This window comes from Diadema antillarum, unplaced genomic scaffold (genome assembly GCF_040938485.1).
Source record: "Diadema antillarum isolate AM-2024a unplaced genomic scaffold, OU_Dant_1.0 seq00001486_RagTag, whole genome shotgun sequence".
In the NCBI taxonomy this organism is placed as follows: domain Eukaryota; kingdom Metazoa; phylum Echinodermata; class Echinoidea; order Diadematoida; family Diadematidae; genus Diadema; species Diadema antillarum.
The window spans coordinates 37,767-64,276 of NW_027272225.1; the positions used below are offsets into that span (position 1 = coordinate 37,767).

Below are 26,510 nucleotides of genomic sequence, written 5' to 3' on the forward strand. Positions count from 1 at the left end.
GAGTCCAGCCACACCTCGAAGAAACCTGTATCACAATTTAACTCTGAGTAAGAAAGCATCATTAATACATCTGAAGCCTGAATGGATGTTTATACATTATGCACTATTCAAACAGGTGGATTGCTGACATGGACGCCAGGAAACACATGAACTCCATGAACTTTCCTGCTGACTCCTCGATGCCGATAGAAGACAAAGTTGCCATCGTAGGGATCGGATGTCGATTCGCTAACCGCACCAATGGCGTCTACAAATTTTGGGACACTCTGGCCAAGGGGGTGGACTGCACGACATCCGTCCCTCCTGATCGCTTCGATGAGTCGTTCTTCCTCTGTCCCGGTGAAAAGCGTCCTGGAAAGATGTACAACGTGTGCGGGGGATACCTCACCGAGCACCCAGAGTTATTTGACAGGCAGTTCTTCAAAATGTCCCCAGGTATTTAGTCTTCGTAATTTCCTATAAACATAATGTATAATTATATCCTCCGCTAAGCACTTTCATAGGCTAATTATAGTTGTCTGTTCGTTAGTTTTCCACTTCAATTCAGTAAAATCCCCTTTGACATTTTCCAGCTTGTCCAGCTGGATGAACCTTATGGACTCCGTAAATTACATGGCCGGCGGAGCGTTTTCAAAAGTGGGGCGGTGGGGGCACTGCCGGGTTTCATGAGCTAACAAGAAAAAAAAAAGTTTTCAGAGCAATTCCTGGTGCCACTTCCGGGTTAACTTACCACGCTCACACCTCACTGACTCTATCTAATTTCTTTTTATTGCCACTTACGCTCTTCCCTTGTAAAAATAAAAATGAAAAAAAAAAGGGTGGGGGCCCGAGCCCATTTGATTTGATCTTTGTCTTTCTTCTGCCGCATGATACTTAAAATATGCCTTGTTGCAGTTTGATTACTGAAAGCCTAACATCCGGTCAAGTACCTGCAGATAGGAAGAAAGCAAGAACTACACCTGTTTATGAAGGCAACAGTTCAAAAATGACCCTACCAATTATAGGTCAATATATATAGTTTTCAACATATCTAATCTCTTGTAGAAAGACATCCCCTAAAAAACAAAAGCAAAACAAAACAAAACAAATAAATAAACAAACAAACGGGAATTTCTAACATAATTATCTTCAAAGTAACAATTTATCAATATCGATCAATTTGCTTTTCTTCCCAAGCTCAATCCAAACTCATTTGCATCGTGTTGCGGATGACTGGTACGAATGGTTTAATAACTATCAATTTGTAGTCGCAAATTTTCTTGAAGTATCAAAATGTTTCAATAGCATTGATGTGAATATTTTGCTGACCAATCTGTAATGGTACGACATTCTTGGATATGAGTATACACGGTTCCCAGGTTATTAACATGATCGAAGTCAAAGTTTTGTTATATTAGAGAAGGTGTACATGCCCCAGGGAAGCATTTTTGGACCCGTTTGAGTTTTGTTATTTATGAATGATATATCTCAGTTCTTAGATTCTCATGATGTGATCTATGTGCGGATGACGTATTTTATACCACAAGTAGGAAAGTTGATGAGGCATCGTTACGTTTGCAGTTAGACCTGCATAATTCATACCTTTTTATATAAAGAATAAGTTAAGGATCAATCAGAAAGACCAAAGCAATGCTTTCGAATACATCAAAGAAATATGACCTTAATATTTGACCTTAAATTTGTTCTTCTCTCATCAAAATCCCGATGCGCTTATAAATATGATAAATAAAGAACTTGTTTCTGTTTAATCTTGGATTTTTGCGAACAAATTATCCTTAAACATTGATAAAATTCAGTATATGTTATTCAGTAATTCGCCACCTGTGTTACCTCTCTCTGTCAAAATAAACAACATTGATCTGTCACAGGTCAACAGTACAAAATTTGTGGGTCTTTATATCGATTGTGATTTATCTTGGAGAAACCATGTTAATTATGTAAGCAGAATTATTGCTAGAAATACCGGGGTTCTTAACAAACTTAGCTATTATTTTCCATGTAATATTCTACAGAGCATATATTCAACTTTGATATCTCCCTATTTCAACTATGGGATTCTGGCGTGGGGAAATGCTTCTAAAAACCTTATCGATTCGTTATTTCTTGAACAAAAACGCGCTGTTAGAATTGTTAACCACACTGGATATTTATCCCACACGAACGAACTTTTTGTTAGTAACAAAATTTTGAAAATTCCCGAGTTATTTCATTACAACGTTGGCCTGTTTATGTTTTAATTTCCAACTGGCCAATTACCAGACGTATTTTCCCAAATGTTTACAAGAAATTATACAGTCCATGATTATCCAACTCGTCAACGTTACGCATATCACCTTACACGTACCCGAACAATTTTCGCGAAAAAATAAAAAACATTATGTTCACTGGGCCCAAATATTGGAACGAACTCCCTACGGAACTTGTAAGTTGTACCACTGTAACCTCATTCAAACGAAAACTGAAGCAATATCTTCTTAGCAGCTACATTGTACGGCATCCATAGTGTGTAGTTCTTATTGCTCTTTATGTTACCCCTTGTCTATCCCTTATTAGTAGTCCGGCGGGATCCTAACCATGAACACTATTTTTGATCAGTCTGCCTGTTGCGCTCTTCATGCACCTATTGTTCCACTCGGTTATCGAAATTCTCGCGCGTGACAGCTGTCGGTTACTATGGTCACACGGAATGCTTGGTTTTAGGACCCATGCAGGAATGTTACTCCTGAGCTTTGTTTCCCTAGTACACGGTATTGTTTACATTCACGACAAATCTCACCATTATTCCACCTTCTACTTATGTATTTATGTCATACAGTTACGCCATTTTCTATACTCTGCAACACACCTCTTGAATCTCTGCAATCCCAGTTGTTGTTCTACCAATGTCCTTACTAAGTAGTAGGTTATACTACTGCAACATGTGACCTTCCTGTATTTTTATTTAGTGACATATATTTAATTGGATTTTTTGTTTTGTTTGTTTTAATCGGTTTCCCCAGTTATAGGTGGTCTTAAAAAAACATCCTCATTTTAAACTTCCCCTAATCTGACGGGACCTGCGGCTGTACAAGCTAATGCTTTTACGCAGGACCCATCATATTTTTTCGCATTATGACCACAGTTTAATTCGCATGCATACAGACCTTGTGTTTATACCAAATCAAACTTCTGTACATTCCGATGAAGTCTCATCTAAATTATGTTTTGTATAATTTTCGTATTTATATACTTTATTGTGATATATGTGAGAAATATGAAAATAAATTGAAATGAAATGAAAATGATTTTTTTTTCAATCATTGCGAAACGTATAGAGCAAGTACAAAGTATCAGATATATTTTAGGCAGGGCTCGACACTAACGGTGGCCCGGTGGCCCGGGGCCACCAAAAATGAAAGTCGGGCCACCAAATTTCAAAAAAGGGCAGATTTGGTGGCCCGCCTCGGGCCACCAAATTTTTTTCTAAAGTATGTCAATAAATTCGGAACTTTTTGCGCCGGTAATGCATAAATGCATGCAGTGAGTTAATGTTTTTTATTGTTTTTGTTCGGGCCACCAAATTTTTCTCTCGGGGCACCAAAAATTTGAAATTGATGCTTTTAGTGGCCCCATCAAAAAAAAAAAAGTTAGTGTGGAGCCCTGTTTTAGCTATTAAAATTGCTGACAAGTTGTTATGGTATAATCAGATACATTAGTTCACGAAGAAGTTGGAAAACTTATCTATTACAGAAAATGCGTCAGTTTGGGCATCAAAACGTATTGAACCTTCCTGTATCTCACGTTAATACACACCTTGCATGGACTATGCTCATTCTGTTGGAGCCATTGTACGTCTAAATCATTGGATAATTTGTTATGTGTGCGAAAAAAGAGCAACCAGAGAGGTGAAACGCAATTTGATTATGTTAATAGTGTTGGGGCTGATTTACTCACAGAACTTTAGTTGCAATCATTTCAGCCTCGGCGAGATTATGTCTTAGCAACATTATCGTTTAAATATGTACATATTTTAGCTACAGCTCTTACGGTTAATGAGATAGAAATGGTCTGTGAGGGACATTCTCACAATATTTGTTCAGGTTACGAACTCAGTGTGGTCCTTTCAATACCAACTCTCTCATGGTTCAAAAGTACTTTTGTTTCACAGGGGCACATGTAGGAAATTCATTATTAGACACATTACAAAATGCACGGAATGTTCAGAAATAGTATTTAGGTATAAGCAGATATATTTCCTGTAATATCTATTTCTTGATGTGACCATCTCAGCTGCATCAAAATCTTTTAGGTTAATTTTTGTAGATATTGTTAAATTTTATTTCGGTTCTGAGAATTGTATTTTTCTTGTTTTCTATGGTAAACTTGTCTTTCTGCGAGAGACTGCTAGGGAGTATCCTCATGTTTCTTATCCTCGTGAATCTAATGATTTTTCGTATTTTGCATTGTTATGGTATACATTTTTAAAAGTGTGTATAATGTGTAAGAGAGTAGGTTGATATGTCTGCTCATGACTGTGTGTGCTAAACAATGTATAGTTATCAGGGTCATTGAAAAGTCTGACATGTATGTCGGCATTTATGCCTACATGATTTCTTATGCTTGATCACATGCTTTAAATTGTTTCTTTGTTTTTCTCGGAAGTCTTCTGGGCGAATGATTTGCTAAAACAAATCTGAAGATATGAATCTTATTCCGTGGATATAATTATTCATTTCAGTTGTTATCTTAAATACTGCAGCTGACTTGTACGACTGCTTGCTGATTTGTATGCTGATAACAATTTGTTTGTAATGACTAAATTTCTGTTTGTTCTTTTATGTTTTATCTCAGGACCTTGATGAAAAACAGAGCACGCTGATCAAGAAATCCTGTATAAATTTGGTTAACAAAAAATAAATAAAGATTCAAATAAATAGAAAAATGAATAATGAATTTGCCTGAAACGTGAAAAAAGAAAACATGAGACTATTTTCATACATTTCGTGTCACAATTAAGGTTCTTATTATGCTCTTACTGTCATTACCAAGTATGTTTGTTTTTTTGTTTAGTTGGCTTTTTTAGGGGGGTTCCCTCTCTAAGAGCTATTGTGTATATAAGAAACAAGGCACATTTTTGTTGTTGTGAATTTTGAAACTAGCACTAAACATCGATAAGCTGATTTATGCATTTTACATACAAAATTGCTCGTGACGCAGGTGTAACTTGTCACCTATAGTTTTGGATGTTGAAAAGTAATAATCATGCCAATCGTTTCAACCCAAATTCCCATTGAAAAATACGTCTTTGCCTAACTGGTAATTTTCTCTATTGCAGACGAGGCAAATCACATGGACCCACAGATCAGGCTTCTTCTTGAGGTAGTATGGGAAACCTTGCAAGATGCAGGAATCTCCGCTCAGTCGGTGCGCGGATCGAACACAGGGGTGTATATGGGAGTTACTGCTACTGAGTATGCTGTCATGATATCACTTCCATACGACAACATCAACTCTTACTCGAATACGGGCACAAATTCATGTATGGTATCCAATAGGATCTCTTACGAGTATGACTTTCATGGACCTAGCCTGACAGTGAACACAGCTTGCTCCTCTTCATTGTATAGCATTCTTCTTGCATGTGACGGGTTAAGAAAAGGACAGTGTGACATGGCTGTTGCGGGTGGTGTGAACATCAATCTTATTCCAACGGCAAGTGTCGGTTTCTGTCAAAGTGACGTCGTTTCACACGATGGAAAGAGCAAGACATTCGACAAGTCAGCTGACGGATTCGCTAGGGGGGAAGGTGTAGGAGCCGTTGTTCTCAAGCCTCTACAACGAGCCATTGAAGATGGAGACAGGATCTATGCCGTCATCCGAGGAGGCGCATTAAGCAACGACGGTCGCACATCCGGTATTGCTCGTCCAAGCTACGATGCGCAGGTTGCCCTTCTTGAAAAGGCATATGATGATGCTATGGTCAATCCATGTGACGTAACTCTTCTTGAAGCACACGGCACTGGCACTAAGGTTGGAGACACAATCGAAGCCAATGCAATCGGAGAAGTTATGGGGTTAAAGCGCTCGTTTTATCAGCATCCCCTTTACGTTGGCTCTGCAAAGACAAATTATGGGCACACAGAGGCAGCAGCAGGAGTAGCTGGTGTCATCAAGCTCGCTCTTTGCTTGCAACATGAACAGATTCCAAAACAGGTCCACTTCGTAAGCTGGAAGGACAACGTTGACTACATCAACCTAAACATCCGTGTGCCAACGGAACTGACAGCATGGCCAGAAGGAGCCAAGCGTTTGGTTGGATGTAGTGCGTTTGGCTTCGGAGGAGCAAACGCCCATATTGTCCTAGAAGGGCACGAAAAAGTTCAAGTAGCGCAAAAAGACAGGATGGCGGAAGCCACGTCGATTCTGTTCCTTTCAGCAGCAAGCAAGGATGCACTCAGGAGTTATCTCCGGGACTGGGAAAACTTCTTGACTGAAGTGATACGAGACGACGAGGTGCTCTACAAAAACGCCTTGTACACCGCGGGCGTGCGCTCTACACATCTTGAGCACCGTATGTGCATCATCGCAACTTCACCAAGAGATGCCAAAGAGCAGATTCAGCTCAAACTCAACCAAGACGCCAAGGCCACCGATACTGTCACAGAAGGACGTGCAAGAGATGGAAATATGTCCGTCCATCGGTTGGTGTTTGTTTACTCCGGGATGGGATCTCAGTGGTGGGGCATGGCTCGACGTCTCATGACAGATGATTCGGGGTTCAGGAAAGTTATCGAGGTATTTGCAAATACATTTTCTTCTATCCTTGTTTATTTGCATTATTTTGTAATTTTTCACTCTCATCTGAGTGGTTCTGACAGCATACAATATTGCAAAAGGCATACAATGCCTTTGTACAAATATGAATCATTCGTTTTTGTTTTCAAACTAACGACCGGTCTCTAATCTAGGAAATCTTTCAAAGTCATAGGACATAGATTTATATGTGTATGGATTTATCTGGGTGGTTGTGAAGGGCTAGTTAGGTCTTTATTTGTTGTTTGTGTAATTCATTTTGTGAATTTAGTTTCACGTGCTAAGTAGAAGATCAATGGTACAAGATGTTCAAATGTTTTGCTATAACATGCGGAGTTACGGGGATTGCAGTGCAAGGGAATCATCTGTCCAGAAACTGGAAGAAAACAATATAAATATATACATTTTCAATGATTCGAGCAATTTTTTTTTTAGTGAATTGTCTGAAGGTTCGATAATAGACACTTTGCTTTCTTTCAATGTGCAAGTGACACCACAAAATCATTCTAGCTACTACGAAACATTCATTGTTTTTTGTTGATGACACGATCACATTTTACTCCAACGCAGATTTAAAAATTGTATCTTACGGATCCTCGACGCAGCATTGTTCAATTTACCTGTGTGGTTCAAGTATAACAGATTATTTGAATAGTTTATTTTGATACAGATAACGAATTTCGTGTACTATTTGTTTTTCACTTTTCATTTCTTCTTAATTTCCACCTAAATTATATATACAATCGAAACGCATGATTTATGAATACTACACTGGAACACATATTGCGTCAGCACAAAATTAATTATCACGTATACGCTGATGACATTCAATTTTATTTATCTTTCAAACCTAACCAGGCCGATGCCTTACATGCTTTGAGTCAGCTTGAGAATGCAATGAAAGATGTTTATTCATGGCTGAACTCACATTCTTTGAAATTGAATACGGCTAAATCCTGAGTTTTTTCATGTTTGGTTCGAAGACACATTTGGGCAAAATTGATATAAATTCCATCTCTTTTTCCGGCATGTCTATTAATGTGTCCCAAACCTGTCGCAACCTGGGTGTAATGCTAGATTGTAATATGACAATGTCTCATCAAGTTTCTAGCATTTGTAGATCCGTAAGATACCAGCTTCGCAATATCGGCTTCATTAGAAAATATTTGAACCGATTTTCTACCGAAAAATTAGTCCATGCTTTGATATCCTCTAGGCTTGATTTTGGAAACTCCGTCTCGTAACTTACCACAAACTCAGCTCTCTATGCTACAGAGGCTTCAAAATGCGGCAGCACGCATCATTACACTATCCAAGAAGCACACTCACATCACCCTAGTATTTTGAGATCACTTCATTGGTTACAAGTCAAAGATCGCATCATTTTTAAGATTTTACTTCTGACTTTCCATTGCATTCAGGGCGCTGCTCCTCAGTATAACATTGACCTACTCCACAATTACATCCCTGCTAGATCTCTACGCTCATCCAACTCCGGTTCGCTTGTAATTCCAAGATTCACTACAATATGGGGCACACGTGCCTTTGGCCATGCTGCTCCCAACTTATGCAATAACTTACCTTCAGCCATAAAAATAAATGTTCTTCATCAGATTCTTTTAAAAGCAGTCTCAACAATCACATGTTAAAGGCCTCCATTTGATTACTCATTACAAGTATTTTGATATTTGTATGTTCTTTATCTCCTTCACTTTCTCTTTCTTCCGCGCCTAGAGCACTCTCCTACACAGAGTGGCTTTGGCGCTTTATGAATTCTATCAATTATTATTATTATTCTTTCAAATGTTCACGTCTGTAAATGAAATATTATTGTTTGATATAGGAATTTAAATCAGAATAAACCATGTGTGATTTATAATATTGTCTCAAATTAATCAAACCGTGGGTGGGGGGGGGGAATAGTTAATGGAGGGTACAACTGACGAGCTTATAACTTGCTTATTATTGGAGTCCCTTTAAAAATAAAATCCAGGCAGAAGTTGCTACCCAGGAATAAAAAGAAAAAGTTGTTTTGCCCCAAACTAGGTTTATCTTAAGATTGCTTCCACAATGAAATCACAATCATATCGATCAATTTTCATGTAAATGGACTTATCGTTTTGTTTTGTTTTGTTTTTAACAAATGTCTTATATTTATCAAATAATATCAATGATGAATCAAAAGATATCTGTTCATGGTACTAAAGCTAGGGAACCATTTTTCAGAGCAGTTGCACAACAACCATAACCAAAGTTGTGGTGCCAACTGTAGCCAAAGAAACAAGAGAGTTTCTTACGCCGCTTCTTGAATTCCTGTATGATCAAACCCTGACATAAAAACGACCTTGTTCAATGTACCTGCATTAGGATTTCTCGTAACGTTGGAGTTCTCTGTGAATATTGTGACAGAGTGTTGTACATTTTGCTTAATTCCGCTCAGTTTATGCTTTTTTATATTTGTATTAAATAATTGTATGTTTTCTGTGCTATTTTTGTGTAAAATACGAATAGAAATTTAAATTGAATTTAAAATATGATGACGCAAAGAGACTATAAAAAATTAATTAAATCAAATGTAACACATCAAAAAGTACACAAACTGTAAAGCACAAATTATTTAAATGAAATTGTTATTAAAAATTATTATCATACAATTTCTCTTTGAGCAGGTAAATAATACATATCATAGATCGATTAGTTTAATCCTACTTTTCTGACAACAGAACATCGACAAAATTCTCACCAAGTGTGGAACAAAGTGGTCACTGACGTACATGCTGACGGTTGAGGAAGATCAGAGCAAAATGGAGGCAACTGGTAAATACCTCTCTCTTTCTCTCGTTATATAATGTAAAAATGCAATACATATCCCATATACAGCGTGTCCCACAAAAAAAAAAAACTAATGGCACTATAGATGAGATAATAATATTACAATTACAACATGATATTGTTTATATCCTAATAACCGTAAACTACAATTCATTTTCTACAAATGGAGGACATTTTATGAGGTATGATCAAATAATCATAAAGATATGAACATCAGGAAACGGCTCCATCCAAGTTTTGTGTAGTTAGGTTTACCTAACAAAATTTGTTATCAACTAAGTATTCAAGTGGGGCAAATGATATCTACTGTCGTTCAACCACGGGCGTTAATCTGCAAAGGTTTTCTTTTGTTCAGGACTTGGGGATCCTTCCTGATTCGTTCAGTGAAAAATGGCGAAATCTGATCAAAATCTGAACAGTGTACAAGATGAATTCGAGGTAGAATTCAATCAACGAGCACCATGCAAGGCGACAATACTCAGAAATGTGCTAAAAATATAGGGAAACCGGTTCAAGCAAAAACTTTAACGAGGGCAGATCGGGGAGAAGAGTACAGTTCGACCGCAAGAAAACATTACTATGGACCACGTTAGGCAAAGCCTCATTCAAGATCCCCGACAAAGTTGCAGGAAATTTCTAGATCTTACAAACGTTATAGTTTGTTTTTGTCTGACACCACGCTCCAGTCAACTTTTGGCCTACTTAGTAGATTCTACTGCAGCACTAAATTTGTCCTTGTTAGTGTACGTGAAATCAATGTACTATGCGACAGGCTACGCTGTTACGGCACATTTTGGAAAATTGCACATTTTGGTAAATTACCAAAATGTACAGTTACCAAAATGTGCTGTAACTATGTTACGGCACATATTGGTAACTGCACATTTTGGTAAATTTACCAAATGTGTAGGACATTGACGGCACATTTTGGTAACGTTCTGCTCCTCCACAATCATCACGAAAATAAATTGTAAGTGCAGTTGGTTTTTGTCCCCACCGAATGAGTTCGGCAGTCTAAAGGCCGTATCACACCTTTCCGGGCAAGCTAGGCGGGCTTGTTGCGAGTAAGGTTTTTCCAGCACGCAGGAAAATTATCTCGCCCGTAGTTGCCTGGAGCTGCGCACGCAAGTCCGATTTACCCGCAGCCAAGTTTTGAGCAGCACCTCGCAGGCAACTCCCACGCAGGTACTTCGCAGTCCCCGTGTGCGGTCAGCGCGGCGAAGATAATGACATTCTGTCATTTCTGTCGACTTCTTCATTCCTTCAGATGAATTTCTGAGTTGTCAGCCCCCACGCGCCTGGCACACAGGCCACACAGAATACCCGCAAGAAGAACATAAGTAGCACGCATCCAGCAAGGAAGACACATGCACAACTCGCCCAAATCCTTGTCCGTCCTTAGAAATTGTCCGGTATGCTGGAAAATCCTCACACGCAACAAGCCCGCGTAGCTTGCCCGGAAAGGTGTGACAAGGCCTCAACATGGTTACGGGTAAAAGGATTTGCATGCGCACCTGCGGGCGACTACGGGTGAGATACGTGCTAGGTAATGTTACTTGCAGGTCATCTGCGGGGACCTCCGGGTAGTAAAAATTGTTCATCGCAAGTCGCACGCAAGGCTTGCCCGGAAAGATGTGACACGGCCTGTAAGGCCTGACACGGCCGTGTATGGCCTGTAAGGCCGTGTCACACCTTTCCGGACAAGCTACGCGGGCTTGTTGCGAGTAGGGATTTTTCAGCACGCAGGAAAATTGTCTGCGGGCGGACAAGAATGTTTTCGAGTTTTGCACTTGTGTCTTATTTGCTAGACGCGTGCTACTTACTTTCTACTTGCATGTATTCCGCTTGACCTGCGTGAGAACTTTGAAACCGATCCTTTTCTGTTACGAGCGACTTACGGGTACTGCGAAGTACCTGCGTTGGAGTTGTCTGCAAGGTGCTACCGGTAAGGGTCTCCTACTGGTGTTCTGCGTGTACCCCCGCAACTCACTCGGAACATATTTTGAACATGCTGAAGGCCTTGTCATTCCGTATCAGGGGAAGTTTGACTTGCGGGGAAGCAAATTTGCTACCCGGAGCTCTCCGCAGTTGGTCCGCACCAGACAGTACCTGGCGCGTATCTCGCCTGTATTTGCCCGGAGGTGCGCACGCAAGTCCGATTTACCCGTAGCTAAGTTTACAGCATGACCAAAACTTTTTCCGGGTGAGTCGTGGGAATTGCCCGCAGAGGTACACGCAGAACGTCAGTAGGAGGCCCTTAGCAGCAGCACCTCGCAGGCAACTCCCACGCATGTATTTCGCAGTCCCCGTATGCGGCCAAATTAATGACATTCTATGGTACTTCTGCTATCCCTTTAGAGGAATTCCTTCACTGATTTGTCAGCCCCACGCACCTGGCACGCAGGTCACACAGCATACCTGCAAGAAAAGCAAGGGCAATAGCTTACTCGAGCCTTCAGCTCGGATGAGCTAAATAAGTGTCTTGCCTGTCTTTACTGCAGGACCATATCACCTTAAAGTTCCTTGACCGTATTATGAATCTCAAGCCCATCCATGGGTTTTTAGTTCAGTTACCAAAATGTGCAGATTGTCCAAAATGTGCAGGCAAATCCACCTTTAACTGCACATTTTGGTAACTGTTGATCCCGTCAGGTGTCGGTGCACTATCGGCACATTTTTGTAAATTACCAAAATGTGCCGATTTACCAAAATGTGCCGTAACAAACGCTATATAAACCACAATGTGACACTGCGCTGCTGATTAAGCCTATCCGTAATCTATAGCTTTTATTACAATAAATGCTTAGTTGTCTTGGATCTATCAGATTGATCTCTAGGGTCCGAATTTACGAAGGGGGTACAAATGAAACCATGGTTTAAGCCATAGAAAAAAACAAAACATGGAGAGCCAAGTGTCGCAAGGAATATTTCGTTACGAAATTAGCCATTTGGCGACAAAAAGACCGTTTCGTTAACGAAATTATCATTTTGTGGACGAAATGTCATTTAGTTGCAAAATGTAATTTCGTTACAAAAAAAAAAAAAATCATTTCGTCGACGAAATGACTAATTTCGTAACGAAATATTCCATTCCACACTTGGCGCTCCATGTTTTTTTCTTTCCATGTTTTAAACCATGGTTTTATTTGAACCAACTTCGTGAATTCGGGCCCTAGAGATCAATCTGATAGAAGTTAAATGAGCATGAAGGATAAAACCGTCCATAACAATGACATTTTCGATCCAATCGTATAGACGTTAGAGATAGGCTAAACGCTAACACTTTTACAGTTATTCCGGTACTATGAAGATCCATTAAGTTTATCGTGCTGTTACTAGGCCGAATCGCCGGTTCTTGTGTCTTTAATTACTTCTATATTTTTTAGAATTAATTCAGCATAGACAGTCTTTACGTCTGTAATATAAATACTCTAGAATTTACAGGGTAAAAGTTTTATTTTAACCATTTAGGAATAGATATGAACACCTGAATATAAAAACGACCCAAGTCCAATTTTTGGCCAAATTCAGTTTGACATGGGAAATTGTAGCTTGCGCATGGACTCATCTTGTGTATAAATGATAAATCCTAATTACCCCCGGAAGTGCCTGAAATAAATGAGTTAAATCTTATATGAATGTAAGAATGAAGGACTTGGGTCATTCTTACATTCATATTATAGTGCCCTCTCTCGTCCTTATCTCATCTCTATAGCAGAATATCATGTATATGAATCAAAGAACGACCCAAGTTCATATGATTCAAAGAACGACCCAAGTCCATCACACAACATGGCCTCTCCACAATTAATGTAAATGTTAATTGTCATAATAATAGATGTTCTAATTTGTATATACAATGTTGCCTTCCCATCACAGTAAAAATAGAATATTATTGGACAAATAAAAAAGATATGAAGTTTTTTTAAGTTTACTCGAAATGGTCTTCCATGGACTTGGGTCGTTCTTATATTCAGATACTCAAATAGATCTCAAGATCTGTAGTCTTACAGACGCTAGGGTCCTTTTGTTATTCAAGCAGGACTGTTATGACTTACGTTTTCGTTAGGGTCATTGTCCCAAATGTGTGCAAAACAGTGATTTTCGTGCCGCCAGCATGTTCATACAGTTTAAATTTATATTTTGTTCCTCAGAAATATATCTTTTTTTTTTGTTGAATTCATCTGAGAAGTTAGACCTGTAAAATACATATTAACAAAGCTGGTGGGACATCCGGGATAATTATCATAAATACGATCCGAAGTTTGATGCAACCCTAAATACTCCATGTCGCCAGACAAGGAAGTGCTCATATAACAAGTTGTTACTCGTAATCATATCATTCATATATAATTTTTTGTACCTCATGCCATTGCCCCTCGAGTGCCTGAATGAAAAATATTGATGCATAACAATGATGTTTTGATATTTCTCTAAAAGATAATTTTTACCATGTCGCCAAATCGCCGTCAGATACGTTACCCTTTTTCAGACTTTGGAAAGAAGATCAAAAAATTGCCCAATGGCAGTGTAATTTCATGTGTTAAACAAAGTCAACCTCCACATACATGGAACCATGGATTATCCATTTACTCTCTTGTTACAAAAAAAAAAATAATAATAATATACTGATCCGAAGTCGCGGAAGCCTAAGGTAACAATGCGGGTGATACCAGATATGTTACTTAAGCCTTGCTTCATTTAGAATTTAAAAAAAAAAAAAGATACTGTAAATAAAAAACAACTCAGATACTCTTGGATACTAAAGGTAATGATTAATCACACATTTTTTTTTTTTTGAGAAACTGTTGTGGATAAAAGTGTGAGAACGGTAACGGCGCATCAGATACGTTACCGTCAAATATGTCAGATACGATAACCAATAAAATGTATCGTGCAGTAAGGTCAAACCGCGACGCAGTTTTGCGTGCGGATTTCACCGGTTGACAGCGTGCTCTTTATGACTTGCTACGAGGACATATAGTTCTAAGAGGAATTTGAAGTTTATTTGATGAAAATCGGTTTTGAAGTGGCCGATATATCCAAAATAAAGTCACACCTGATCATTCTACTCTTCCCCCAAAAAAGGTTGTAGAAAAACTGCTAAAACACACTTTTCCATTCATGTTAAGATACCAAACTGAAAAGTAATGTAGAAGAAGGATAGTTCTTTCAGAAAATATGAAAAACTCAACATTGACTTGATTGAACCATTTCACCTTTTTTGAGTCCTCACTTAAAATCTAGGGGTGCGACTTTTTCTTTGATTTGTCAAGAGCACTTCCTTCGTTGCAGGTTTATATCCGGAAAATGACGATAGGATTCGATGTCTAACGTTTTGCATCAGGTTTTTGATCCATGTTTGAGTGATCGGGGTTTGATGTAAATCTGTAGTTTATTATGTCAATGAACATAAGTACTTTGTCAGATACGTTACCATCGCTTATTGGATCTTGAGACCTAATTTATTACAAATAGAAATAAAGGAAAATATTGAATTAATGTGTATCATTTGCATAAGTCCTTTCCAATTTCAGTGTTATCGTCTTCAGTGTATCATAATAACACAATTTCGGAAGTATATCAGAAAAGAAGTATTGTGGAATTGTACCTGCTTGGCTCTCGTATTTCACGTACATCTCAAAGATTTATTGAAGAGTTATCTAATCTACTATCTATGACGAGAACATTCTTTACGTTTAGATGTGCGATGTTTTAACGAAAATAATCATAATGTGATTTTCTTACAAGTTGAAATGGATATATTGGCATAATTGGTGTTTTGGTTTGATCTCGAAGATTTATTGAAGAGTTATCTAATCTACTATCTATGACGAGAACATTCCTTACGTTTAGAAGATTTATTAAAGAGTAATCTAATTTACTATCTATGACGAGAACATTCTTTACGTTTAGAAGTTCGATGTTTTAACGAAAATAATCATAATGTGATTTTCTTACAAGTGAAAATGAATATATTGGCATGATTGGTGTTGGCTTACGATTATATTAAACGGAACGTCTGATGCGTCAGAAACGTTACCACAAATCGTTCTTCTTTCAATACGAGATGTATTTAATCTGGCAGAGATTTTAGCATTTGCTATTTATGAGAAGTATTTGCTATTTATGAGAAGTGCGATGTTTTAACGAAAATAATCATAATGTGATTTTCTTACAAGTTAAAATAGATATACTGGCATGATTGGTGTTTTGATTTGATCTCAAAGATTTATTGAAGAGTTATCTATAAACCTACTATCTATGACGAGAACATTCTTTACGTTTAGAAGATTTATTGAAGAGTTATCTAATCTACTATCTATGACGAGAGCATTCTTTATGTTTAGAACTTCGATGTTTTAACGAAAATAATCATAATGTGATTTTCTTACAAGTTGAAATGGATATATTGGCATAATTGGTGTTTTGGTTTGATCTCGAAGATTTATTGAAGAGTTATCTAATCTACTATCTATGACGAGAACATTCCTTACGTTTAGAAGATTTATTAAAGAGTAATCTAATTTACTATCTATGACGAGAACATTCTTTACGTTTAGAAGTTCGATGTTTTAACGAAAATAATCATAATGTGATTTTCTTACAAGTGAAAATGAATATATTGGCATGATTGGTGTTGGCTTACGATTATATTCAAACGGAACGTCTGATGCGTCAGAAACGTTACCACAAATCGTTCTTCTTTCAATACGAGATGTATTTAATCTGGCAGAGATTTTAGCATTTGCTATTTATGAGAAGTATTTGCTATTTATGAGAAGTGCGATGTTTTAACGAAAATAATCATAATGTGATTTTCTTACAAGTTAAAATAGATATACTGGCATGATTGGTGTTTTGATTTGATCTCAAAGATTTATTGAAGAGTTATCTATAAACCTACTATCTATGACGAGAACATTCTTTACGTTTAGAAGATTTATTGAAGAGTTATCTAATCTACTATCTATGACGAGAGCATTCTTTATGTTTAGAACTTCGATGTTTTAACGAAAATAATCATAATGTGATTTTCTTACAAGTGAAAATGAATATATTGGCATGATTGGTGTTGGGCTTAAGATTATATTCAAACGGAACGTCTGATGCGTCAGAAACGTTACCGCACACCGTTCTTCTTTCAATCCGAGATGTATTTAATCTGGCAGAGATTTTAGCATTTGCTATCTATGAGAAGTATTATACTTGTTCATAAAGTTTCATACCTTATCCATGGCTCGACACTAACTTTTTTGTTTGGTGGCCCGATGGGGCCACCAAAATCCTAAATTTCAAATTTTTGGTGGCCCGAGAGAAAAATTTGGTGTCCCGAAAAAAACAATCAAAAACATTAAAAGTCCTTTTTTTTTAATTAGTCAAATATTTAAGTTTTATGGTAGTAAGAATTAGAAGTTGGACATACTTGCTCATAAATAAACTTCAACAAACTCGCAACACTCACTCTCAGGCACTCATTCAGTCCTTTTCATCCATCCTTTGAACAAATTTAACTGCTAATTTCTGGCGCGAAAAGTTGCGAATTTATTGAAATACTTTTCAAAAAATTTTGGTGGCCCGAGGCGGGCCACCAAATTTGCCCTTTTTTGAAATTTGATGGCCCGACATTCATTTTTGGTGGCCCCGGGCCACCGGGCCACCGTTAGTGTCGAGCCCTGCCTTATCAATGAGATTATTGATATAATTCAAATGCAGGTAAAAGTTAGATTAGGGTAACATATTTTAAGCCAAAATATGTATATGTGACTGTTCATCACAAAACGAACAAAAAGTCGCACCCCTTGATTTTATATAAGGACTCCAAAAAGGTGAAATTGGTCAACCGAGACAATCTTTGGATTTTCGTATTTTCTGAAAGAGCTTTCCTTCTTGTACGTTATTCTTAAGTTTGAAATCATAACATGAATGGGAAAGTGTGTTTTGAGCAGTTTTTCTACAACCCCTTTTTTAGGGGGGGGGGGGGGGGCAGAATAATTAGCTTTGTCTTAGAGGCTCCCTTTCTTTTCTTGAAATCCTTTGCATACTCTTCACTTTAAAGGATAATAACTTTTGAAGAATTTTGGACAGAATGTGTTAATAGAGCATGCTTAATTTTAATTTAATCTGATAATCTCTTCATTGTTGATGCTCCGGTTGTTTACATCCTATGTTTTGTCCCTCTCATCACACAGCTAGTACGGCTTGGTAAAGATTAAGAGCTTGAATAGACCCTGTACTTCAGAGCCTATTTTCTCAGTTCACACTTTTCTAGAGTGTTTGCTTTCTTTCCAGGTTTATGATAATTTTAAAACGTAGAGTCTGCTCTTTCAGAATGTCCTTAACCAAAAAAGCCATGTCTGTCTACTTTTTGTTGGTTTTGTGATGCAGGGTCACATATGTTCTTGATTATTGTTTAGCCTTCATTTTTTTTAAATTACGATCATTTTTATCACAGATTAGATCAAGGCTGACTCCAAAATTTTCCATGATGTTTGTAAATGTTTAAGCTTGGAGTTTTACATAAGCATTGCCATTGTAAAGCAAGAAATAAGCAGACGATCAACAGTTTTCTGAGATGCTACCTCTAGTAAGGTATCTGATATTTTGTTTCGACATGCAAAAAAAAAAAAAAAATGACGCTACGTTTGGAAATGTTCCTAGAAAAAGTATAGGCTCTCAAAAATCACCCATCTTTTAGAGTAATGTCAGGGCTGTTCCAGAACCTCAAGCTTGTGAAAACTTATATATTTTGGGCGAGCATTGTTTGTAGAAATGGTAAATGGTGTTCACTGAAAGTTCGAGCAGGATCATTGTGTACTGCATCATTGCGACGACAGATTTGATCAAATATTTGCGGTTAAATTTGTATTTTATGTAGAAATAAATTGACCCAATTGAAATAAGTGTAGATCATTTATCTTTAATAATTTATTATTACAAAAAATACTCAGCGTGGGCACACTGATTTAAGTGATATGATTAATCTCAACGAGTTCTTTTGCAATAATATTTTTCCCGAAAGGAATTGATGCGTTTGCCCCATATTAAAATTCCACAATTCTAATAGGGTAAAAACTTAAACCATAGATAGTGTGGGAAATGGTAAAAGCATATTTCAGCGTACTAATTGTACCTATATTTCGTGAAGTTTTACAGGGAACACTTATCATGATCTTTTTGTAAGTTGATTATCCAGACAAATACCAAGAAATTTTAGACTATTGACTTGCTCAAGAGAAATAATATCAATTAATATGTCCCCTGGCGGTATTTCTATTGAATTACTGAAAATCATAAACTCTTTCAGGCAGAACTACAATGTACGTATCTCGTTTCCTGGTTAACCACGTGTTGATCAGACAGAACTACCTATCTTGGTCTATTTTCTGCGGATTGTTTAGTATTATTACCTTACATCCCCTTACTAGTCAGCGAATGCAGTGTCCAAACAATGAATATTTTTGATCGAGTACAATTCATTGAATATTTTATTAGTATATGAAATCATCAACCCGGGCACGTGACCGGATACGCAATTCTGCCAGATTATGAACGCTGAAATTTTCCTGCTCGTAATCTGGCAGAACTGTGTATTCTTTTTTAATTCTTAACTATTACTACATGAACTTAAAAAGGTAGAACCACTGTCATCTTTTTGCTAGTAATTAATTCTTCAGACAAATTATGACCAAGAAAAGAAGAAAAACTCAACTCATCGTAAATTAGTTTAGAAAGTGGTAACATTGAATCTTTAGAGCCGATTTCTGGCGTAAAGGGGGAAAAAAAGATGCAAAGTTCTGCCAGATTACGGCCATCATGCGCTAATCTCCTGAAACCAAGCCGTGCTAGCTGGTGTGAAAGGAACAACAAACAAACAAACAAACACTCAATCAGAATGTACAACGTCATAGCAAAAAAAAGAGAGTGGAAAATAACAGAATAACCTGACATTTGGCACGCCAAGTGACACGCATTTCTAATATTAACTTTTAAAGCAGTAGCATCATCTTTGAAAAGTATATAAGATTGGACAGTAAGAAGTGTGTGAGGGGTTTCTTTTTTGAGAAATAAAAAAGAGCCTCAAAAACATACCTTATCACAGTATTTTACAGTATTCTAACTCTAGGAGAAAAAAATGTTAAAATCGCAATTTCCCATTCGCTTTAAGATATCACATCTTGACTAATGGAGCAGAATAACAATTGATCTCTCAGAAAATATAAAGAACTCAAGTTTGAGTACGCTAGCCTATTTCACCTACTTTGAGTCCTCGCGTGAAATCACTTCGTGCGACTTTTTTGTTTTGTAATGCAAGGTCACATAAATTATACGTATATATAAATACAAGTTGCTTCTTTTAAGGGACTGGACATGGGCTTTCCTTAATATTGAATGAAGAACGATTAACAGCAACTCCGACTTCATAATGAGAGAACGAGAGCTCATCAATGAGTGTATGTCAACACATAGCTGTAGCATGGCTCGACACTAACTTTTTTGTTTGGTGGCCCGATGGGGCCACCAAAATCCTAAATTTCAAAATTTTTGTGGCCCGAGAGAAAAATTTGGTGTCCCGAAAAAAACAATAAAAAACATTAAAAGTCAAATATTTAAGTTTTATGATAGTAAGAATTAGAAGTTGGACATATCTACTCATAAATAAACTTCAACAAACTTGCAACACTCACTCTCAGGCACTCATTCAGTCCTTTTCATCCATCCTTTAAACACATTTAACTGCTGATTTCCGGCGCAAAAAGTTACGAATCTACTGACATACTTTTCAAAAAAATTTGGTGGCCCGAGGCGGGCCACCAAATTTGCCCTTTTTTGAAATTTGGTGGCCCGACTTTCATGTTTGGTGGCCCCGGGCCACCGTTAGTGTCGAGCCCTGGCTGTAGTCTGTGGAGGGTATTGGTACCCTCAGTTTGCTTGGGAGAAAAAGACACATCTAGATACTTTCCACCTATTTAGTTGAGTTGTCTTTTTTTTTAGTATCTCATGATAGGTCTTGTAGGAACGATTGTTATCTTTAAAGAACGATAACATTTGGAAGTGCAACGCATGTTTGAATAACTAAAATTGCTACCGATTAATATGTTTCCGTTTATCTATATCACATTTACAGATATTGCACAACCCTGTCTCTGTGCTGTTCAAATTGGCCTTACCGAGTTCTTCCGTTCCCGAGGAATAACTCCAGACGCAATCGTGGGCCACAGCGTCGGTGAGGTGGCCGCAGCCCATGCAGCTGGCTACTTGACTCTTGAAGAGGCAGTCCATCTCATCTACACTAGAGGGTGCCAGCTGAAGAAAACGAGTGGGCAAGGGACCATGGTGGCCATTCTGCATGACGTTGAGGAAATTGAAGAACGCCTCAAAAACAGCAACTACGGAAATGAAATCGATGTAGCAGCAATTAACGGTCGGAGGCAAATAGTTGTGTCAGGAAATACAGAGGCAATCGATGCATTTACTGGACAACTGCGTGACGAAGGAGTCAGGTGTATTAAGCTGAAAGTAAACAACGCCTTCCACAGCTTCCAGCAGGAAAAGATACGCAGGTCTTTCTTAGCCAAGGTGAAGCATCTTAACTCCGCTGCAGGGAAGCACAGTGCGAGGACTTCGCCGAAAGCTCTGTTCGTGTCCTCTGTCACAAACAAGTACTTGGATCAGAACGACGTCAGCAATGCCTCTTATTGGTGGATGAACATAAGGTCCCCTGTTAGATTTATGGGCGCCATCGAGAAGCTTCTACAGGATGGTTTCAACTGCTTCCTTGAGATCGGCCCGCATCCAGTCTTATCTTCTTCCATTAAGGACACAGTCAGATCATCTACCAGCAACAGTAACGTGGTAGTTTCGGGAACCCTGCAAAGACCTGCAGATACCAATACACGTGCGAATGATATGCTTCATCTTCTGCGATCGATCTCAAGATTGCATGTTGAAGGCTACCCGATTGAACACATGCATCTCTTCCAAGATCCACCTTACGAGGTCATATCACTTCCAACCTACCCATGGCAGCATGAGTTGTGTTCAGGTACAACGCAGAAAGCAGAAAAGGTATTTCTCTTTCCTGTTAAATGTCACCCTCTGCTCGGAAAACGTCTGCTTGTCTCACACCTAAGCGATGAAACGGCACCAAAAATATGGCGTTCAGAGTATTCCCAAGTGACACAACCATGGTTGCGTGATCACAAGCTCCAAGGAGTTGTCATTGTCCCAGCAGCTGCATATGTAGAAACGATGCTGGCGGCCACTAGAGAGATCTATCCTGACATGAACCTGATCACAGTTAAGGATTTGAAATTCGAGAAGTTCATCTTCGCGCCAGACAAACAGCCAATAGAAGTCAGTCTGGAAGCGGGAATGAGAGAGGCTTTCTTCACCTTACGGAGCTTTAACTATATTGACAAGACTTGGACTATCAACAGTTTGGCCGTAGTAGACGTTTCAAGCGAGATCAGTAATTCCATTCAACACTTGCAAGAGGTCTCTAAGAGCGTACGGCTGTCAGTGGAAGCTATCAACAAAAAGTACCTACTCAAAGTTGGTCAGGTCGAATTCTACGACGAGCTTTGTCAACGCGGTTTTCATCTAGGCGAAGCATTTAGAGGCATTGACTGCGTCCATTTTAGTCAGGACTACAGGGAAGCCGTCGTCTACGTCTCAGTGCCTGAGGTCATCTTTCGTGACTGCCAGCACTTCAGCTTCCATCCTGCTCTCTTCGATTGCATCTTCCAAGCATTCGGAGGCTCTGAACTACTTCGCCAGACCGCAATAGCGCGACAAAGAAACACTCTGTCAAATTTCCAATTCCAGGTCCCACATAGTGTGGAGAAGATGCAAGTCATGGGCAAAGCCCCAACCAAAATGATAATCCACTTGCATACGTTTGATGTGGATGGCGTTACATACGGGGAGGCTGTTTTAGCTGACGCAGCTACCAAGCAAGTGTTTGCCCGCGTTCACAACATGACGTTTGCAAAGGTGAACAGTGAGTCAGTGGGAGAGGTGCAGCTATGGAGCAGGAAGTGGTGTCCAATCCCTGGTTCATCCATGGAAGAAAGTAAAGGAAATACACATTCGACGTCGAATACCAATGAAGTCAAAATTGGTATTTGTGGGTCAGTTGTTATCGTGAAAGATAAATTAGGTATCTGCACCGAACTAATCAAACGTTTAGAGGCTGAGAAGATAACTGTCTTTGATCCATGGAACTCAGCTGATCTGGAGCGAGATTTCGGAGAATTGTTGCAAACACTGACAGAACTAAATCATGTTATCATGCTTTCAGCTCTCGATGTTCACCAGTTCGACTCCATCGACGGTATCGATAAAGACCAATTCTCAGATGCACAACAGGTGGTGGGACTTATGCCAGTGAGTCTTTACCGTGTTCTATCATCACAATCTTCTGGAACGAAACCTCGATTTTGGATTATCACCCGTGGCGCCCATTCTGTTGTTGAAGAAGATCTATGCCATCCATTGATGGCACCTACTTCATCTCTCTCCCTAACAATAATGCAAGAAGATCCAGAATTCAGTCTCATGACTGTTGATCTACCCTCTTCACAGAACTGTACAGAAGCTGCTTTGTGGCTGTCTCACTTCATGAAAACACCAACAGTGGCAGAAAATAATGTAGCATTGCGACGAAAAAATGACTGTGAGAGCACAGGAACTTGGATTCCATTTGACGTGCATGCACAACGAATTGAAGTTCAGTCCATGTCCAACTTCACGACTCCTACAAAGTCAAGCAGATGCCGTATAAACTTGAGCAAAACACTAAGTAAGAAGCGCTTGTTTGTGGAACAGACAGAAAGACCTCCTGATGATACAAACGATGGTGAAATCCTTGTTAAAGTCTTGGCCTTTTGCGCTCAACAGGTGGAACATGAATCAATGAAATGTGGTTACCTATTTGCGGGAGAAATAACAAGAAGCAATGAAAGGAGTGAGTATGGATTAGGTGAAATTGTGATGGGATTTCGTACAGACGAGTACCTGCCAACCACCATTAGTGCACGAGCATCACAAGTGATTCCAGTCCCTGTCAATACTACCCCCGTCAACGCGGTCAGCATCGTCAAGGAGTACTTACCTTGTTTCCTTGCTCTTCAAAACGCTTTGAAGTCGACTGCTAAGGGCACGGTCATTGTCTGTTTTGAGTCTGAACATGATCATGCTGGTATTGCAGTGACAAAAATGGCTCTAGAGAAGGGTAGTAGCGTGTTTGTCCACTCCAGCTCGGACAAGGCAATCTTAGAACGACAAGGTTTTCTCAGGGGAAAACATTTTGTTCAAGTGTCCGATGGTAATCTTGATGTTCATGTCAATAATCTGTCAGCCGACGTACTCGTACTCTCTGGGAAAATTCATCTTGACAGAAGAAGCCTTTCGGCACTTGCAGGCAAACTTCGCCCATTTGGAACGATCATTCAGTTCCGTGGCACAACATCAGGGACGATGAAAATGACTCAAATTCCGTCCAATGTTAATTTCGTTCCGTGTGACATTCACTTTGGACAGCTAAGTGGATTAGAAGATGAAATATCTGCTCTTCTCAACCTTTTCAATAATGGAGGTGAAGTTCAAGTACAACCGGCATGCATTTCTTCCCCTTTGTCAAAACTGTCTCAGCTATCTGCTTCACTTGAAAATGTTACCGTCTCTATTGACGTAGACACGATTCCAGCTTCTCTAAACTTCGAAACCACGACATTTAAGGCAAATCCAGATGCTTCCTACCTCGTGACAGGTGGGTCAAAAGGCTTCGGCCTCGCGTTAGTGGAGTGGCTTGCACATTGCGGGGCACGCCGTGTTTACGCTTTGTCACGTAATAGCCCGAGTGACGAAACGTCCGGGCGATACAAGCTACTGCAGGACATCGGGGTCCAAATCACGCACTTGTCGGCTGACATTGGCTCACCTCATGACGTTGAAACTGCGCTACTGACAATAAAAGAGGACAGAGACCACCAACTGGAGGGAATCTTTCATGCCGCAACAAAATACAGCGACGAATACCTGCATAACCTCACTAGGGAAATCTGGGATGATGTCATGATGTCAAAGGGGTATGGTGCGTTGCTTCTTCATCAGGTGACTATGAAGCTCAACTTCCCACTAAAGTACTTTGTAATGGTGTCTTCAGTTGCAGAGATGATTGGAAACAGAGGGCAAGGGAATTACAGTGCTACTAACAGGTTCCTTTCGTCACTTTGCACGATGAGACGAAACCGAGGGCTGCCCGCAACGGCACTCGTACCTGGTGTGATCAGTTCCGAGGGATTCGCAGCGAGGGAAGGTCTGGTAGAGATGTGGATGAAATTAGGGTTTGCTAGTTTATCCCCTTCAGAAATCTTACACGCGTTGGAAGGTATACTTTCTTCTGATTACACTGTCATTGGTGTAGTAGGATTCCTTGATGGATTACAATTTTCCAAGGCTTTCCATGTAATGGTCTCTTGTCACTTCTCCCACCCCGATGGTGCATTTTCCATTTTGAAGTCACTGATACCACCTGAGGCCAACGCACAACTAGGCGAACGTGACCTCGTAAGGCAAATCAAGCGGGAAAGTCGAGAGGAAGCCAAGTCCTTGATCAGCACCTCTCTAGCTGCAATTCTTTCCAACACACTTGGCTACAGCGAAGAAATTTCCCAAGAAGCGACTCTCGTGTCTCTCGGTCTGGATTCTCATTTGTCTTCTGACTTGAGCAACGCCATCTATGAACAATTTGGCGTCACTCTGAGTGCAATGTCGTTTCTGAATGACACGTTGACTTTCAGAGCTCTGACGGAGGCCACCTACACACGGATCATGTCTGCCGAAGGGAACGGGGAAGAAAATGCAATGATCAGCCTGACCCAGACTCTACAGGATGAGTTGTGGCTTGATGTGGATGGTAGCTTGGCCACACCATCAGCTCAGCTGATATGCTTCCCTTCTGTTGGTGAAGGTCCGACTATGTTTGCCAAATGGAAGCGCAAGCTAGATGACCGAAATATCCAGATGATCACTGTCCAAATGCCTGGATGGGAACGTAGAGAACAAGAGAAGCCACTACAGAATTTTACAGACATTGTCACGAAGCTTGCAGACTTGATTTTGCCAACACTCATACGCGGTCATTTTGTCTTCTTTGGACATAGTATCGGTGGACTCATCGCTTTTGAGCTGGCACATTACCTCAAAGAAAACTACAACCTCTCTCCCGCCCACCTCTTCATCAGCTCGTGGTTCTCACCAACTCTGGAATATCCCCGTCCAGAGGATCTGAAGGAAAATGGTCACACCTATCGCACGATGCAGCGCATCGTCAACAGCCATGTGGATTCGTCGAGACCTCCGACTGCAAACGGTAACTCCTTCAAGTTCAGTTTCTTTGAGCCTTCCACCTTCAGTACTGCTCGTCGGAAAAATGCTCTCATTCCAAGCATTCAAGCTGCAATTGTCATGTGTAAGAAGTACCGCCATGTCCACAAGGATAAGCTCCATTGCAGTCTAACCGTTTTAGGAGGCAAGGATGATGACTTCATCTCGCCAAACCTCCTGGATAACTGGAAGAAGGAGATACATCCAAGCGCACGATTCCAAAAGATCCTACTCCCTGGCAAGCACATGTACATTCTTTTTGCTTCCAAACCAGTTCTGAAAGAGATCATGGCAGTCATGAAGAAATCAGAAAACGGCTCTCAGAATAAACAAAAGCGTCCTCTATCCCGCTTCTGGGAACAGTAATTGCACACATGTTCTGCTCCGTCTCTTACTAATCAAATATTTAATCATCTTTATGGAATAATAACTGCACTCAGTCTACCATTATCACATTGTAATATTCTACTAGCAGTCTTTGCTTTCATTTTTCA

The 26,510-nt window shown here is 39.4% G+C and overlaps 1 protein-coding gene across 1 annotated transcript; it reads left to right on the forward strand.

The window, feature by feature from the left end:
- Window positions 1-128: 128 nt before the first annotated feature.
- On the forward strand, window positions 129-26,382 carry LOC139709990 (phenolphthiocerol/phthiocerol polyketide synthase subunit C-like). Its single transcript, XM_071621943.1, has 5 exons — window positions 129-435; window positions 5,315-6,774; window positions 9,516-9,609; window positions 20,753-23,013; window positions 23,527-26,382. Exons 1-5 carry the CDS (start codon window positions 129-131, stop codon window positions 26,380-26,382), a joined length of 6,978 nt encoding a protein of 2,325 aa, XP_071478044.1.
- Window positions 26,383-26,510: the final 128 nt, after the last annotated feature.